Source organism: Nicotiana tabacum, unplaced genomic scaffold (assembly GCF_000715075.1).
Source record: "Nicotiana tabacum cultivar K326 unplaced genomic scaffold, ASM71507v2 Un00020, whole genome shotgun sequence".
Taxonomy (NCBI): Eukaryota; Viridiplantae; Streptophyta; class Magnoliopsida; order Solanales; family Solanaceae; genus Nicotiana; species Nicotiana tabacum.
Genome location: NW_027438258.1, coordinates 399,172 through 416,188, shown reverse-complemented (window position 1 = coordinate 416,188; position 17,017 = coordinate 399,172). Strand labels below are relative to the sequence as shown.

Below are 17,017 nucleotides of genomic sequence, written 5' to 3'. Positions count from 1 at the left end.
TTTGTCAAATTATTCGCGCATCGTGCAGGTTCTAATACTAGTTAAGATAGGAAGGGAAACAAGTAAGTTATTGTTGATAGTAACACCACTTACCTTGTAACTAGATATACTAATAGATTTGGGAAAATTTCACGTAAGAACAACTAGGCTCCCTACTTTTCAACTTTATAGCTCACATTTCAATTTACAACCAACTAGCCCAAAAATAATAGGCTAATACCCAACATTCAACTCCAACGGATTCTCAAAATTACTATTCAATTTTTAAAAAAGATTGCTCAAGCTTTTAAGTTAATTTTTGAATCAGTAACTGTGACTCAAATTTTAGTTCAACAAACCAAATCTATTTGGGTGGTGAAAATTAGATTTTTAACAAGCTAAAATATGTGGGTTTAAATTTTGAATTTGATTTTGTAAGAAATTTAAAATGGGTGTTATTTAGACTTGTTAGAAATAGTATAAGGAGGTTGTATATAAAATTTGAAGTCATTTAATGGAGATTTGAACTGGTTTTGAATAAGAATTGTAACTGAAAATTGTGGAAGAAGTTCGTCTACAGATGCTTGTATAAGGTGTATAAAAGTGTATAATAGTGTATAAGATGTGTTTATACACTCATATACACTATTATACATGATTATACAAAATTATACAAAAAACTGACTTCGTTTTCTACCTTGCGTTTTCTCTGAAATTTAACTCAAAATCTTGCTCAAATATACTCCAAATCACTTCAAATTTAAAATTTGAACTCCTTTTGATATTTTTAATCAATTGGAACAATGCCCAATCCAAACAACTAACAAACTCAAAAAATCATATTTTCGAAAGCAAAGCTTTGGATGGCCTCCAATGGTAGACTCTACTCTTCAATTTTCTGATATTGCAAACAGGGGGAGAAGCAGAAAATACACGGCCCGTTGAAGCATATGTAGAAGATGTAAGAAGAAGAGAGAGTGAAAGCAAAGGTTGTGAGATTACACTATATAGCTTTTAGAAGCAATGGTTATATGAACACATATTTTGAATTTGCTAATACTTTCATGTACAATATAGGCTAGGTAGGGTAAAACTTAAAAATATGGGCCATTTTTTGTTATGGTGTGAAGTCATATGTATTTTCTTGTAATTCTTTCCATATCCCTTATATCATGTATAAAATTGGCATTCTAAATTTTGGTGTTTAGTTAGACGACATTATATAAATTGAACAAAAAAGTAATATTTTAGTAAATATTTATTCGAATTGGATATTTATGCTAAATCATGTTATTTATTTAATTATTATCATTAAGTAATTTAATGAAGTAAAATTACATAGTATAAATTAACTATGATAAAATTAACATAATTGGGTGTAAACACTTTAACATTTGCCAATTATCATTTTCAAAAAATGGTCAAAGTAACCAATAAATCGAATTCCAACAGAGAATAGGGGCAAAAGAGACATTTCGATGCACCGGCGAGTCAGAGTCGTTGACACTTCACCGGAGGAAAATTAAAAGAGGGCTTTTTAGCGTCGATAAAGAATTGGACTCCTATTTATTTTTTCCCGTCCAAAGGACTTTTGAAAGAGAAAGGAATTTTTTAAACTTTCTTTCTCTGATTTTTTCAATTTCTTACCCTTGCAAATTGTAATTCACATCTCATCTCCCATTTTCTTGCTTCAGGTAATTATTTCTGCTGATCTGACAATTTCCATTGTCTTGTAGGGATCGATTTTTTTTGCTATAAAGATCATAAAATTCGATTCTTTCTTCACATTCCCTATGTGGGTTTTTATTTGTTCCACTGCCGTTAGCTTGTTCAATTTGGTATTCTATAGATTGTTTCGGTTTGAAATTTTTTGCTGAGCTTGGTAGTGAGTGGAACTTCTTTTACTCCAGTTGAATTTGGTACATTTTGGATTGTCTTTTTATTTCTCTGTGGAAAAATTTAGTTAAGTTCTGGATGTGATGAATGTAGCTTTTTTTTCCCCTTGAGTTCAATTGGTACTCTTTAGTTTCTTTTGTTTGTTTGAAAAACTCAGCTAATGGTGTGTGATTTATGTCTGCACTAGAAATTTGCGTAGGCTGAAGATTAGCCTACAGGCCATAACATTAATTTTTGAACACCTTTTTTAGTGAATTAGAATTGGGACTTACATTTACTAGATAATTGTGCCGGATTTCGAGAGGCTTTTTATTGGTTCACCTCATTTTGTTCCCTTTTCCTTTTCCAACTTTAAGTTGAGAATTAGAAGCTATAACCCGATTCAAATCAAACTGATTCTGAAGTTTATAGTCAAGTATTGAGTGAAATTTCCTAATTCTTACTGCCTAACTTAACCTCCAACTTGGGAAAATCATGAAGCTTGATAAGATCATTCATCATTTGAGTCTCCAAGTTTTTAGTGTTGCAGATGTTGTAGATACTATTTTTCTGTTAGTACTAATAATTCATTTATATTAGCGTACAAGAGGGTCGTATATATATGAGTTCTGAACTTTTAGATACTAGAGATTTGGATAAAAGCTCTTCTACTCAAGGAAAAGGCAAATGTGCTTCTTTGTGAACTTGCTCACCCTTGCATCCTTTTTATTCTGTAGTACATATTTGGCGTGTTGAAAGTTGTTGGAGCTCCTATTACCGAAGGACATGTTACTGGACACTTTTAGCTTACTTTCTTGTGAGGTCTAGTATTGTTAAAAATTGAAAAAATTGTTCAGGTGCATTTCACGTGACTATAAATCATCTCATTAAGGAAAAAATGAGAAGTTTAAAGCTACATTCTTTCCAAATATAGAAAGGGGTCATTCTTTTTTAAACTGACCGAAAAGGAAATAGGTTCATTATTTTTGAAACGGAAGGAGTATTTGTTTTGTACTTATTTTAGAATTCAATCATGTAGTGAAACGTTCTTGATATCTCCACGATTTGTTGGTGTATGTTGCTTTGCAGGTTTTGCATTTAGGGCTTGTCTGCTAAATTGCCTAATTGCTAATTTTAAAAAGTGTATTTGTTTGTTACTTTAGTAGATAGTATCGGATGACTAGTCTAGTTATTAGAACGTGTTTGCAATTCCTCTGTTTGACCTGCTTTTTTATTTGATGAGTAGCAGGACTATTTTACGGCATCTCTTCTTCTCTCGCGCATAGCTCTACAGAGGTAGAACGGAATTAGGAAGAAAAGATGCTCTCAGGTTCTTCAATAACTTCTATTTCTGCTTATCCTTCTTTATACATAGTACTTACACCTTTCTTAAGAGGGTTGAGCACACGGGGTGTGTCACTGTGTATGAGCCATAATAGCCAGAACTCCAAACTATCAAGCTCTATAAGTGTCATATCATCCAGAGACTAATAGGGTTTAGATTAAAGGGATGTGGGGTGCTCCTCCGTGCAGCGTGCACAAGAGAGAAGTGTGCCAAAGAGCTTTGCATCTGCATATCGTCACCCTAAAAGCTCTTCCTATATCTATACAAACAAGGAAACTAGAGTAAGTCCAGTAGACATGCCAGTTATTTTTTCCTTGAGCTCTTATTCAGCAACTAAAATTTGTTTAATGTCCTCAAAGATCTACTTCTTTCAATTCTAATGCCCTTTTTATTTAATAATTTGTATGAGTGTCATAAGAGTATATAGCATTGTGTCGGTTAATTTCACTATTTACTTAGTCTAAGCCATAGTTCTGTCTTTTCAGGGTTCAACGTGGGAACTCTGCTTCAACCAAGAGATTACATAGGCATTATTTGCACTTATAGTACCCCGAAACAAGAAGAAAGAGAGTAACTCTTTTAAGAAATAATCCATAGTTTAAGAAGATAATAGGTCAGGACTAGTGATCTCTAAAGAAACCACGTGATGTGAAAACCAATGGGTGCTCACCACAGCTACTACTTATTCTATTTCTCCTTTAAGATTTTTCACCAAAGCAAAAGAGAGATGCCAACAAGGACTGGGATAGGAAGCTTACACCATATATTATTCTGGAGTTAAGTGTTGGTTTTGGATCTCGTGCTTTTCCACTAATTCATTTTTCTTGATTTTTTAATCTTACATAGAAAAGTTTCCTTTCTGACCTTTGCTACTGGTACGTGGAAAGATGCAAATGTGCACTTGATAGGTGTTTTAAAAGTAACTTATTATGATATTTCCTTAAGATTCTTTTTAGGGAAAAGGTCCAAAATTGCCCCTCTACTATACTATATTGTTTACTTCTGTCATCCGTTATATTATTCGTCCAATCTATCCCCCACCGTTAATCAACTTTTAAAAATTGTCCTTAACCCTAACAAATCTACACCGTGGTAGCTGACCCTCTCAATTTTGTCCCTGTCAGCTGCCAAGTCACACTACCAAACAATATAGTCACACTACCAAACAACCCCAAATCTGCCACCTCACCATCTTCTTCTCCTACCATTTCTTCTTCCACACCCACTCAAGGCCACCAGTGCCTCCCAGGCTCCAACCACCATTAAATACAGTCTTTATTTTTACTTAATAAAACAGCAAATAAGACATGAAACTAGCTGGGAAACTGAAGAACCTTAGAAGAAAACTTGATCTTTTTGTTGGGTCGACCTTTAACAACTCAATTCATTCAATAATATACATAATTTCATCAAATTGTTTTCCAAAAAATTTTACTAATTCTTGGGGATTTTTTTTGTTAATGATGTAAAAAAGTTAAAATCTTTGAATGCAAATACCATGTTCATGACCCATTTTGCGAGAGGGTTCAATTTGCTTATTGAATCCCAAAATATGGGCTCTTGAGAGTTTCTCTTTTCTCTTTCCTTGTTATAGTAATGGCGGTTTTGAAGCAAATTGGCAAGAAAGAGTCCCAACCACGACTTTTTCAGTTTTGAGCTTCAAGTGTGCTCAAAATCAGATTGTTGCCGTCTTTGTTTGGATTAATTTTGAAAAAAAATAGAATATCCATTTTGGGTTTTCAAGTTCACGGATCTGAAAATTTAATGGATGTTCAGTGATTTATTGTTTAAATCTTCTGGAAATCATATATTTGTGTTAGATTTGGAGCTTAACACATATGTTATCAAGATTTAAGAGAAGAAAACTTGAAGCCTCTATTTCTAAATAGTGAGAAAGGTTGAAGAACTCGTCAAGTTCTTCGAAATCTGAAAAAGTCGCTGTGAAGAAAAAAATGAGAATCAGTAATTGTTGTTGTTTTGGGAAATATGAAGTTACTTGAATCCAATTTGGGATTGTTTGGTTATAATGGTGGTTGGAGCCTGGGAGGTGCTGGTGTCTTTGAGTGGGTGTGGAAAAAGAAATAGTAGGGGAAGAAGATGACGAGGTGGCATATTTGGGGTTGTTTGGTAGTGTGACTTGGCAGCTGACATGGAAAAAATTGAGAGGGTCAGCTGCCACGGTGTAGATCTGTTAGGGTTAGGGGCAAATTTTTAAAGTTGATTAACGGTAGGGGCTAGATTGGACGAATAGTATAACGGGTGGCAGAAGTAAACAATATAGTATAGTAGAGGGGCAATTTTGGACCTTTTCCCTTCTTTTTAACTGGTCTAGAGTTCTGGTTGAAGTATAAAATGATGCATCATTCTTTTGCAAAATCTTCATTTTTACAAGTCTATTGGGTATAGAAGTATATTCTGCAAATAGGACATGGTTGAGGACTTCTGCTAGGAATAGATTTATCTGCACCTTGAATCAGTCAGGTCAGCAGGGGTCTCGGCTCAAACAGAGCAAATAGAAAGTAGGACTTTAGTCAAAATGTGTGGAATTACATCAGCTAGAGATGATCTTCTTGCAGCAGAAGCTGGAGCCAATTTTATTGGTATGATCATATGGCCTAACTCAAAACGTTCTATTTCACTTTCTACTGCAAAGGAGATTTCCAAGGTTGCATGGGAATATGGAGTTGAGCCAGTGGGGGTGTTTGTAGACGATAATGCTGACACAATACTAAAAGCCTCTGATGCAGCAGACCTTGAATTTGTGCAGGTGAGGAACTCTGTAATTTTCACCATCTTTAATTTCTTGTTTCCAATTCCTCAAAATTGACATGCAAATTGAGCAGCTTCATGGAAATGGTTCTCGAGATGCTTTTCCAGTTTTGGTCAGGGAAAAACGTGTAATATACGTACTTCATGCAAATGAAGAGGGAGGCCTTTTGAACTATATTTCTGATGAGGAGTCTTCTCTGGTTGATTGGGTTCTAGTGGATAGTGCAAAAGGTGGCAGGTATTGATTCTCCTTGCATAAACCTGTCATAGCTGAGTATGAAATCATTCACTGTCTCTTTCCAACCATGTTTATATTGCATGGATAATGTAAAGGACAGGTGATATCGAGCTAATCAAAGAAGACGTAATTCTATTTCTGTTGGTATTACTAAACTTGTTTGAATTCTTTCAGACCAAATCAGACTTGTTTTTGTAACTTTAGCATTACCAAGCAACTGAGTTTTCTAATACGAAAGGAATCAAGCGACTAATAGCTTGTTTGGCCAAGCTTGGAAAATAAGCTTATCTTGAGAAGTGTTTTTTTTCAAAAGTGCTTTTCAAAAAAGTACTTTTGGAGAAAAATAATTTGTGTTTAGCTAATCAGTTTGAAAAGCACTTTTGAACAATAATTTGTGTTTGCCCAAGCTTTTCAAAAAGTGCTTTTAAGTGTCAAATTACGAATGAGGACATGAAGAGATTTGCTTAATAGTTAATGTTATATAAGTAGATAAATAATCGCAAATATTTATTATTAAAGTAATAATTAAGTTTTTTTATTTAATTTAAGTAAAATGTAAAAATAAAATTGAAAAGTACTTTATTCTTTCAAGATAATTTAAATATATCGAGAAATCATTCAATAAATATGAAAGCTCATCCCAAAAGTCATTATATATTACTTAATAATTTAAATTAAGTAAGGTTATTTTGTTATAGATAATATTTTGCTAAGGGTATTTTTGGTACGAAGAAAAGTCAAAATTGCTTCTGCTTCTGGAAAGAAGTTACTTCTTTATGCTTCTTAAAAACTGCTTCCGCTTCTAACCAGAAGCAGTTTTTCCCCCAAAAAAAAGCTTGGTCAAACACCTCAAATTGAGAAAAAAGCACTTTTGGAGAATCTTGGCAAAACAGGCTATAACAGTGACATTGTAGTTAGAACAAGAATAGGAATAGTAGCAATGAGGACAATGACAATTATTGAGAAGTTGAATTCATAGCAAAGTCTTAGTAAGTGGTGGACTCTAAATTAAGAAATAAAGTTTGTTATCTACCTATCTATGTGCTTTCTATAGATGACAACTGATGAATGATGCAATTGATATGAGTTAGGTGTAAGCAGCTGAATTTTACTCCTGCAAAAATCACCGGTTACCAATTTTTACTTGCTCTCTGTATACTAAGTAGTAGCTCACTTTTGCAGTGGCAAAGGATTCAACTGGGCTCAGTTTAAGCTGTCGCGCATTAGAAGCAAACATGGTGGCTCTTGGCAGGAGGAATTAACCCGGAGAATGTTTGTGAAGCTCTTTCTGCACTTAAACCCAATGGAGTGGATGTGAGTAGTGGCATATGTGGACAGGACGGCATCCAAAAGGATGAGTCACGGATACTATCGTTCATGAATGCAGTGAAATCTGTACGGTTGTAGCAAATATTGAGGCAAATTCCCCAGCGCAGATTCTTAAATCAACTGCAATGTTCCTCTTGTAATTTATTGCACTAATTATTCTCATGTGTTACTAGAAAACATCAATTTCTTTGTAGGAGAAGAAACTTCCCTTGTGTAGTTCAATTGATGGGCTATAAGCGTGACTGAAGATGGATTGACGACAACTAATAAAGTAAAATTCTATTGCACATTGTTGGATTGAAAATGACTTTCAATTTGCTTGTCTTAATGAATTTAGTCCCGTTATTGTGATAAAATCTTTTCCAACACACAAGAAAAATATGTGATACTTACCACAGATTACTTTCTTGGCCAAACCGCAGAGGCATTTTAGCTACTTTGTTACTTCCTGTCAATGTGATTATTGAAGCGTGAATGGGTCTTCTTGTTGCTAGTATTATCTCCTGCCTAACAGCCCAATCTGTAACTGTTGTAAGCCTGAATTGATAACTATACGTTTGATACAACTTAATTCAAAATCTCTGTGAATAGATTAGTTATTCTGGACAAACCAATACAGATGATATTTATCATTAAATTAGTTGCGCATTGAGAACCTCCAAAGACACAACAACATATTTCCTAAACTTGGTTGACTTATTATATTTCTATATAAAAGGAAATCCGACCTGTCAGTTAGATATCTGTCTTATCATAGTGAAATAATTCTTTAGTAGCGGAATCTAATTAGAATCAAAATTCTCCAAGAGGATATGTAACAAGTTTATCATCCTGGCCACGGTGTGTTAGTAGGTAACTAAAGTAGTAATAGTCTCTGTCTTGTACTAATTTCTTGCTATTACGATTAATAAAGTTACACTATCATTATATATAACTTTAATTATTTTTTAATATCTCATGACATATCAAACTTGTGTTAATATAAAGACGTCAACTTCTATATGGGGGCGAAACTTATCTTATTTATACATGACTTGTATGATAGAGAGTGGATATTGACTACCTTGACAACAACCAATTAACAACTACTACTAAAATTAACATGCTACAGGTGCTTAAGGGGTTTAGTCCGACATGTAAAATGTTATTAATTTTTTTTATTGAAAGTGACATTCCTTTGTTGTTTCCTTCTTCTTCCCCAACTTATCACCCTTCATTTTCTTTTGGTTAGTCTAAATCAATTTCTTTTTCCCCAAAAATATCTGTTAACCTTCATATGTGATGTTAATGGATCCACGTACAGCAAAAAAAAAATGGTGGACAGAGTATCTTTCTATAATCAAGAATACAAATAACATAACTTTCTTGGCCAACCCTACAAAAGGCTTATAAGGTTCCTGAAGACAATTTCTTTCTCCACTCAATTATTACAATATGGCAACAATTGAAGCTGCTCATCTACAGACTTTATATGCCTTCTCCATTCTTTAATGGGAGCTAACTTTACTTTGTATTTGTGATTACAAACTTGAATGGCCATAGTGTTAGTGAAAAAGAATCACCTGCTTTTAAATTGTAGTATAGGATTCTATTTCTGAAACCCTGAGAGTTGGGGATCAGTTCGGTAATATACTATATCACCAGTGTCACTCACATAGTGATCCTGCTTCATACTCTTTATGAGAACTCCTAACAAGTAAAATGGTAGAGGCCCTGACTTCTTTGGCTCCTTATAATACTTCCCTAACACTGGCTTAGCAGCTTCAGTCTGCAAATTCAAAAAGTAATCAACACATGTTAATACCATCGCATATTGCATTGAGCAACTAGTTTCTTTATACTGTCGATGTATATAAGTTAAAACTCATTTTAATATATATTATGATACTTACTGCTTCCACCAAATGATAGTGTGGAATTTGAGGGAATAAATGATGTATCACATGTGTTCCTATGTCATGGTGGATGTTGTTGATCCATCCATAATCGCGATCAAGCGTTGTAAGCCCTCCTCTAAGATAACTCCATTCCTGTTTGATACATCTAAATTGTCAACTCCCAACTTTTTGTTAATAAAATAACAATTACTATGCCTCAATTCCAAGCAAGTAGGAGTCGACTTCTTTATAAAATAATACTGCTAAGTGCTAATATTTCTCAAAAGACATGATTAGACCAGTTATGCATCAAGAATCTCTAAAGACAGAACATATGTTAATAACATATTTCCAGCCTATCAACTAGTATTTTTAATAGTAAAATCTAACTCCAATCAAAAGTATACCTCTCCTCTGTACCAAGGAAGTTTATCATCATGACCATGGTGATGCAAGTAGGTAACTAAGTCAAGCCACATGACAAAGCCCTACATTCAAAATATTGAATTCCAAATAATAAGTCTCCAATAAGAACAAACAAAAAGTTAGGCAAGAAAGGAAGGTTGAAAAATGGACTAACCCAATAGGGGATGCCATAGAGCTTAAGCACTTGGAAAGGACCCATCACAAAGGACAATCCCACTAGCAATGCAGCCATTGCTGTCCAACACAGAGTTGAAGTCATCACATCTTTCTTCTCACTTGGAACAAACAAATCACTGTTTGGATCAAAGTGAGACCCTTTCTTTCCAGGGCTTCTACTCCACTGTAATTACCAACTCAAGTTCAAGAAAATGTCATTTTTTGTTGCCAGTTCACACTTATTATGGATATAAAAGATACTATGAAGTACTCACCAGATAGAAAGGGTATGCCAACAAGGGAAAGGGTAGAGTGAACCTTAATTTCTTTGTGGCAAGATCCAAACTATTGTAAATCTTCTCAGGTATCTGAGAAAGCAAAAAATCAGAGGTTGAAACAAGCAACTAAAATAGTGTTTGGAAAATGCTGAAACTTACAGGATGCCATGACTCATCATTCTCAACATGTCCATGGTTCTGATGATGTGTCCTATGACTTATTCTCCTGAAAAAATATCACCACAAATACACCATTCATTATACAATAATCTTCTTAAAAATCTAAATAATTTTCAAGAAAAGAGACAAACCATCCATGGTAAGGAACAAGAATTGAAGAATGAAGGATATGTCCAACGACACTATTCAACTTGTGGTTATTTGAAAAACTTCCATGTCCACTGCATACACAATTCACAAAGTAAACCAAAATGGGGTCACCAAATTAAGCTCCAAATAACAATAAAAATCAAAACTTTGACGAAAAATCAAGAAGATGCATTACCAATCATGACCAAGAACAAAGAGAGCCCAAAACATAGTACTCTGAGCAAACCAATACAAAGGCCAAACAACCCAATTGTTGAAATAAGCAGCCGCAGCTGCCAATCCAAATACAATAGCAACATCCCTCACAACATAACTCATAGATTTCCACGGATTCTTGACCCAACAATGCTTAGGAATAGCTGCCTTAATATCAGACAACTTAAATGGTGGGGGTGCCCCTGGGTCAAAAAACTCACCACCACTATTATTTGTTCTCTCACTTTCTTCTTCTCCGACAGTTTGGATCCTAAGTGGTGCACTTACCCTCAATGCCCAATTCCTCTCTTTATTAGTATTAGACAAAGAAATTGCAGAACCACTCAGATCTTTACGTGAAATTCTCAACTTAATGTGAGAGGAGGCAGAAGTGGCTGCCCCAGTTCTGGGCTTAGGGTAGATTCTTGGGAGTGGTCTAAGACCACATTCTGATAAAACCCAACTTGCCATTGAAGGATAAAGAGGAGAGAGATTTTCTTGAACTCTGAATATCTCTCAAAGAAGAGGAGAGAGATGCAAAGATGGGGTAATACAGGAAAATATAAAAAGGGTGTTTAAAACAAGTCTCAAAAAATGTGTGTTTGTTATAAATTATTTGTTTTTCTATTGGTTGGTTTTTATGCTATAGGTAGGGTGGAGAGAGAATTGGATATGTGAAGATAACTCAAGGGGAAATCTAAGCTTCAACAAGAGCTACAGAAAACCTCAACTTGTTGATTGTCTTGTTTTTCCTTATCTATTCATAGTCCAATTGGTTGTGTTGCGACTTGGGGACCTTCTTCTTTCTTATATAATTATTATATAGTTGAGCATACCTCTCTTTCTTATACCTTTCCTATTCAGATAATCTGTCTGAACACTAAAGAAGAAAAAAAAGAACGTGAATTTTATGCAAGTATAGTTGAGGGTCCATATTTTATTCAATTCATTTAATTATTTACACACTAATTGTTAAGCGTGTGGATTGTTTGGTGTTTTGGGTTCTTCATTGACTGTTTTTCCTCCAGAATTTAATTTTCTTTTCTTTCCTCACTGCTTGAAAAGGGAACAGATCAAACTAGTTGACCAGTTGTTACTATTCAGTGATAATATTTTAAAGGCCAAATACATATACAACTCATTCAACTTGACACCATTTATAGTGATGCACCCATTATCTTGAAATTTTGGGTTCGCCTCTGCTCATAACCCTAAGGGCCGGTCCAAAAGGCCACTTCATAATTAGATTTGTGTATAATTGAATTTCATTATACAATTTAGCATATGGAATTTTTTCCTTCCTATACAATATATAAAAATTATTTATCAAAATTGTCCAAATATTGCCCTAAACAAGTTTTTGTTACAAATTATATACAATCCATAATTAATGCCTTAAATTAGGGGATTCAATTACACTATTTTCCTTTTTTTTTTTTGTCTCCTTCCTCTTTCCTTGTTTTTCTACTGCCTTAATTGCTTGTAAAACAATCCAATTTCTAGTTGATTCTCTATATTTTTGTACCAAACACAAACTACACATCATTTCTCTCTGCTAAAGATACGAAATCTGAAAGCAGAATTTTCGTACCATTCATCAAGTTTATATTCTTCTTCTTGTTATTAATTACGAGTATTATATTATTATTGTATTCCAGCAATTGGTTCTGATCAAATAGATACAATTTAAAATATTTGTACGCTTTTATTATTTGAGTTCAGAAACAATTCTTTCTCTGGCTTTAAATTTTTTAAAATATTTTCCTTCATAGTTTACTATAAATTTTTTATAAATATATGTACATTTAACTGAAGGAAGATGGAGGAATTGGCGTCTTAATATTTTTTTTTACACTAGAACATAATTGATCGAAAAGTTTCAGATGAAAAGATAAGCTCATGGAACAAGAAAATTGATCGGAAAGTTCCTGATATTTATTTAGTAAAAATAGAATATTATTTTCATTTTATTCTACCACTTACTAATGAAATAAAAAAAATTCATTTTCTATTTTTCTTTCTTTAACAAATCGAGCAAGAAACGAATAATTTATGGAATAACAACATACAAATTAAAAATAAATTTGATACATCTACAATAACATATAAATTAAAAATAAATTTCATACAACTAATTATATAATTACAACTTATCTACAATTTTCATATATCATTTCTACCAAGAATATAACTATAATATCATACAACTTAAATACAATTTTCATATAAATTGTATACAATATGCCTTTTGTATGTATTTTGTATATAATTTGTATATATTTTGTAACTGGTATGTTCTTCTTCCTCTCTGGAATTTCAATCAAAAACTTCATTTCTTAGTACAATTTTTATACATATTAACAACTTTATGTAAAAAGATAGTATTGATAACTTAAATACAAATTTTATATAACGATTCATATAATATACCACTATTTTTCAACTTTCGTACAACATTCAAATATATATATATATATATATAACTACAACATAATATAATTTGCCTATAATTTACTTTACAATAATTTCGTAAGTATATATGCGTTCCTCTTCGAGTTTCAATCTGAAATTCAGCTAAAATTAAGTCTAATATTTACCAAACACCCTCAAAATTAAGATATAAACTCCAAACAATATTTCTAATTGTTTGCAACAATACTCAATCCAAACAAATAATAATTTTTGAAAACTCAAATTCGATTTCAAAGCTTCAAAGCTTTTCAATGGCTGTCAATGGTGGAGAGTCAAACACCTTCAAAATTTATTGATTGACAATTTCAATTGGAACACCAATTGTGCAACATGAAAGGAAATTGCTAAGTTAAAACGATGAAAATCTATTGATGAATTCCATTAAAAATCTATAAAATAAGAAAGCATAAAAAAAATAGAGAACATGTGAAGAAAAATTGGGGGGGGGGGGGGGGGACAGAGGGGGAGTGTAGAAAGATGAAGAGAGAGAGAGAGAGAGTATAAAGGGATAAGGAAATAACTGATATTCCTTATTCAATTCATAATATAAAGGGATACTCATTTAAAACTTATTTGTATATAATTGGTAAATTATATATGACTGTCACACCTCCTTTTTCCGCACCCGGGGGCGCAAGGGAGTTTTTCCAATTAAAGGACAATCGAGACGGGATTGGTTTAATTATTTCAGAGTCGCCACTTGGGAGATTTAGGGTGTCCCAAGTCACCAATTTTAATCCCGAATCGAGGAAAAGAATGACTCTATATTACAGTCTGCGTACCAGAAATCCGGATAAGGAATTCTGTTAACCCGGGAGAAGGTGTTAGGCATTCCCGAGTTCCGTGGTTCTAGCACGGTCGCTCAACTGTTATATTCGGCTTATTTATCTGATTTTAAATATAATTATGAGCCATGTGCAAATTTTATCTTTTACCGCTTTATTATAATTATTTTTTAGGAATGTGAACATCGCTTAAAACATATCTTTGGACTGTGTCACATGAAATGCACCCACAATCCGAAACATATTTTATTTGATGTTTTAGGATTTGGATTTGGGTCGCATGAAATGCACACCCGAGTTTAAGAAGGTAATTTAATTAAATCGCGTCTAAAGAGGCTAACGCGTTATTATCTTTAGGGAAGGCAGTGAAATTCACTAAACGGTCCATCCCAAATTCTAAGTATTTATTATGACTAATTATTGAGGGCCCCGCAATTTGCATTTTTATTTGGCGAGGCTCGTCTCATTCATTATTAAAAAAGGGAATTCGCAACGTCATGGAAATGCATCTTATTGATGTACCCGTGATTAGAGACACATTTCGATTTCGTTGAGATTTGGATTTGGGTCACATAAATGTGCACCCGAGTTTAGGGAGATAATATTATTAAAGGCGCGCCTAAAGCAACTAGCGCATTGTTATATTGGGTAGGGCCGTGAATTTTGCTAAACGGCCCGTCCCGTAATCTAAGTATTTAATACATATACTTTGTGAGGGCTCCGCAATCTGTACATTTTTATTTAGCGAAGCTAGTCTCGTTTTTTTTATTTATTTATTTATTCTTTATTTTTTATTGTATTTTTTTTATTTTTAAAAAAGGATGTCATTTTTACGCCTTTAACCATACTAAACCTTATAGCCTATTTACAACTGAAATCTCATAACTCGTTACAAATTTAATAAAAGGAATCTAGCAAATGAGTGTTTTGGAAGTAATAACAACAAGTAATGCTAGTTTTGTCCGAATGAACTAAGCAAGGGAAAAGACGAACAAATTAACGTTAAACTGTGTCATAGAACAACTAACCCTACTAAATTAAATGATATCAAATAAACAAAAATACATAACACCACAAATGAACAAAACGCATATGGTGAAAACATAAGCAGAAAATTATCATACCAATTTCTATATTGCATTTTTTGAACTTTTGACATAACATCTCCTTATTTAATGCTTGAGGTTTACTAACCTTTGAACCTCGGCCAACTCAGGACGACAAACACGACCCCGACGGAATTCAAGCCAGACCTCACTGGACGCGGAACAACGACGAAACCTCGGACAAACACCTCGACGAACCAAAGACGACCTCGATGGAAAGCTTGGACCCCAAAACTGTCAACGCCCAAGATTGTTGGTGGCTGCTGTATATTTTTTGACGCAGCAGTTGGTACGCGGATATGAAGCAAAGGGGTCATTTGGATGTGAGGGAGGAGCAGCTATGGAGGGAGCTGGTGGCGCGAGGCAGCAGCGCAGTCACAGCTACTGTTCGATGGCGAAACCACTGGTTTTTCCGATGGTGTTCACTGGTTGTTTGATTTGTCGACTCGGATGAGGGAGTGAAGGACGGGAGGGACGACGAGAGGGGGAGCTGGACGAAACGGAGCTAGCTAGGAGGAGGAGGAGTGGTCGTGGCTGTGTGAGACGATGAGGGAGTGAAGGACGCTTGGTTCGATTCACTGCTGGGGAGCGAGGGGTCATTTGGACAGTAGGGTGGTCGTTTGGGTGGTGGTTATGGCGTTTTGAAGGGACGGGCTGTTTGGTCGTTGATGGTGGTGATGGAGGAGTCGCGTTCGGACAGTAGGGTGGTTACTGTTGGTCGTGGGACGGAGAGGGGATCGTTTGTGGTGGTGTCGGACGGTGGTGATGGGGGAGTTGGTCGGGTGGTCGTGAGGCAGTAGGGAATGGAGTTTTAAGGGTTTTAGGTCTTCTTCCCTTTTTAGGAAGAAGCTGAGTGAATAGTAGTATATCCAAAAAATTCCCCCAGTACTTTGCTTTGGCCCTTTGTCCGTGTATTTGATACACAATGCCCAGAAAAATGAGCCCCACGCGTGGTGGGGTTCAAGGTTTGTGTCCCCCACGCGTGGTGGGGTTCCCCATGTGTCCTGGACACGGTTTATTATGGGTTAGGTCCGAAATTAGGCCTAAAACCGGGTAGTTTGAACCCGAATATTATTCTTTTGCCCGGATCCGAGAAATAGGAAAATGTTGCTTAACTAGTCCTATGTAAGCAAAATAACTACCAAAAATAAGACTAGTATTCAAACAAAACTATATATTTTTTAAATATTTTTTCAAGATTTAAAATAGCTACAAAATATTAATAAAACTATTTTTGTAATTTTTGTTTTTTTTAAATATTAAGATAAAATATGAAGTAATGTTTTTTTTTGTATTTTTCAAAGTTAAAATGACTATAGAATATTAATAAAACTATTTTTTTTGTAATTTTCGTTCTTTAATAAAGACAAAAATATGAAGTAATATTTTTTGTATTTTTCAAAATTATAATGACTGCAAACATTAATAGAACTATATGTTTTTTGTAATTTTCGAATTTATATAAAGTATCAAAATAAAGTACAATTTTTGTATTTTTCAAGTTTATGAGAGCTACATAAACTAAAATTTATATATATTTTTTTGAAATTTTCTTTTTGCAACGAAATAAAGTAAAAATAGTTAAAATAGCTATACTAGACCCAATTTCACATATTCATGCTAAAAATGTGAAAATTCTCGGGGAGGGTCAAAAATCACGTGCTTACAGCTGCCCCTCTTTGACTGGAAACACGAAGAGTTTTCCGACAAAGAACGACTAGACGTGTTTTTGACCCGACCATTACTTGGACGGACTACACTAAGGAAAGGGAGGGAATGTGACCGAGCCCTGGTATCTGAGCTGCCTACATATCCTTGGTTTTACAGGAATCAGGCCACGTGTAGTTCGGATATGAG

The 17,017-nt window shown here is 34.3% G+C and overlaps 1 protein-coding gene and 1 pseudogene across 1 annotated transcript; one reads left to right on the top strand and one right to left on the bottom strand.

Annotated features, from left to right (window-relative positions):
• Window positions 1–5,735: 5,735 nt before the first annotated feature.
• LOC107783149 (N-(5'-phosphoribosyl)anthranilate isomerase 1, chloroplastic-like) lies at window positions 5,736–9,933 on the top strand (annotated as a pseudogene).
• On the bottom strand, window positions 8,871–11,295 carry LOC107783156 (omega-3 fatty acid desaturase, chloroplastic-like). The gene is given in 8 exon segments (NM_001325357.1): window positions 8,871–9,303; window positions 9,428–9,565; window positions 9,820–9,900; window positions 9,993–10,178; window positions 10,270–10,362; window positions 10,432–10,498; window positions 10,584–10,673; window positions 10,778–11,295. Coding segments are annotated over 8 exon segments (1,326 nt in total). The 5' UTR covers window positions 11,269–11,295; the 3' UTR covers window positions 8,871–9,123.
• Window positions 11,296–17,017: the final 5,722 nt, after the last annotated feature.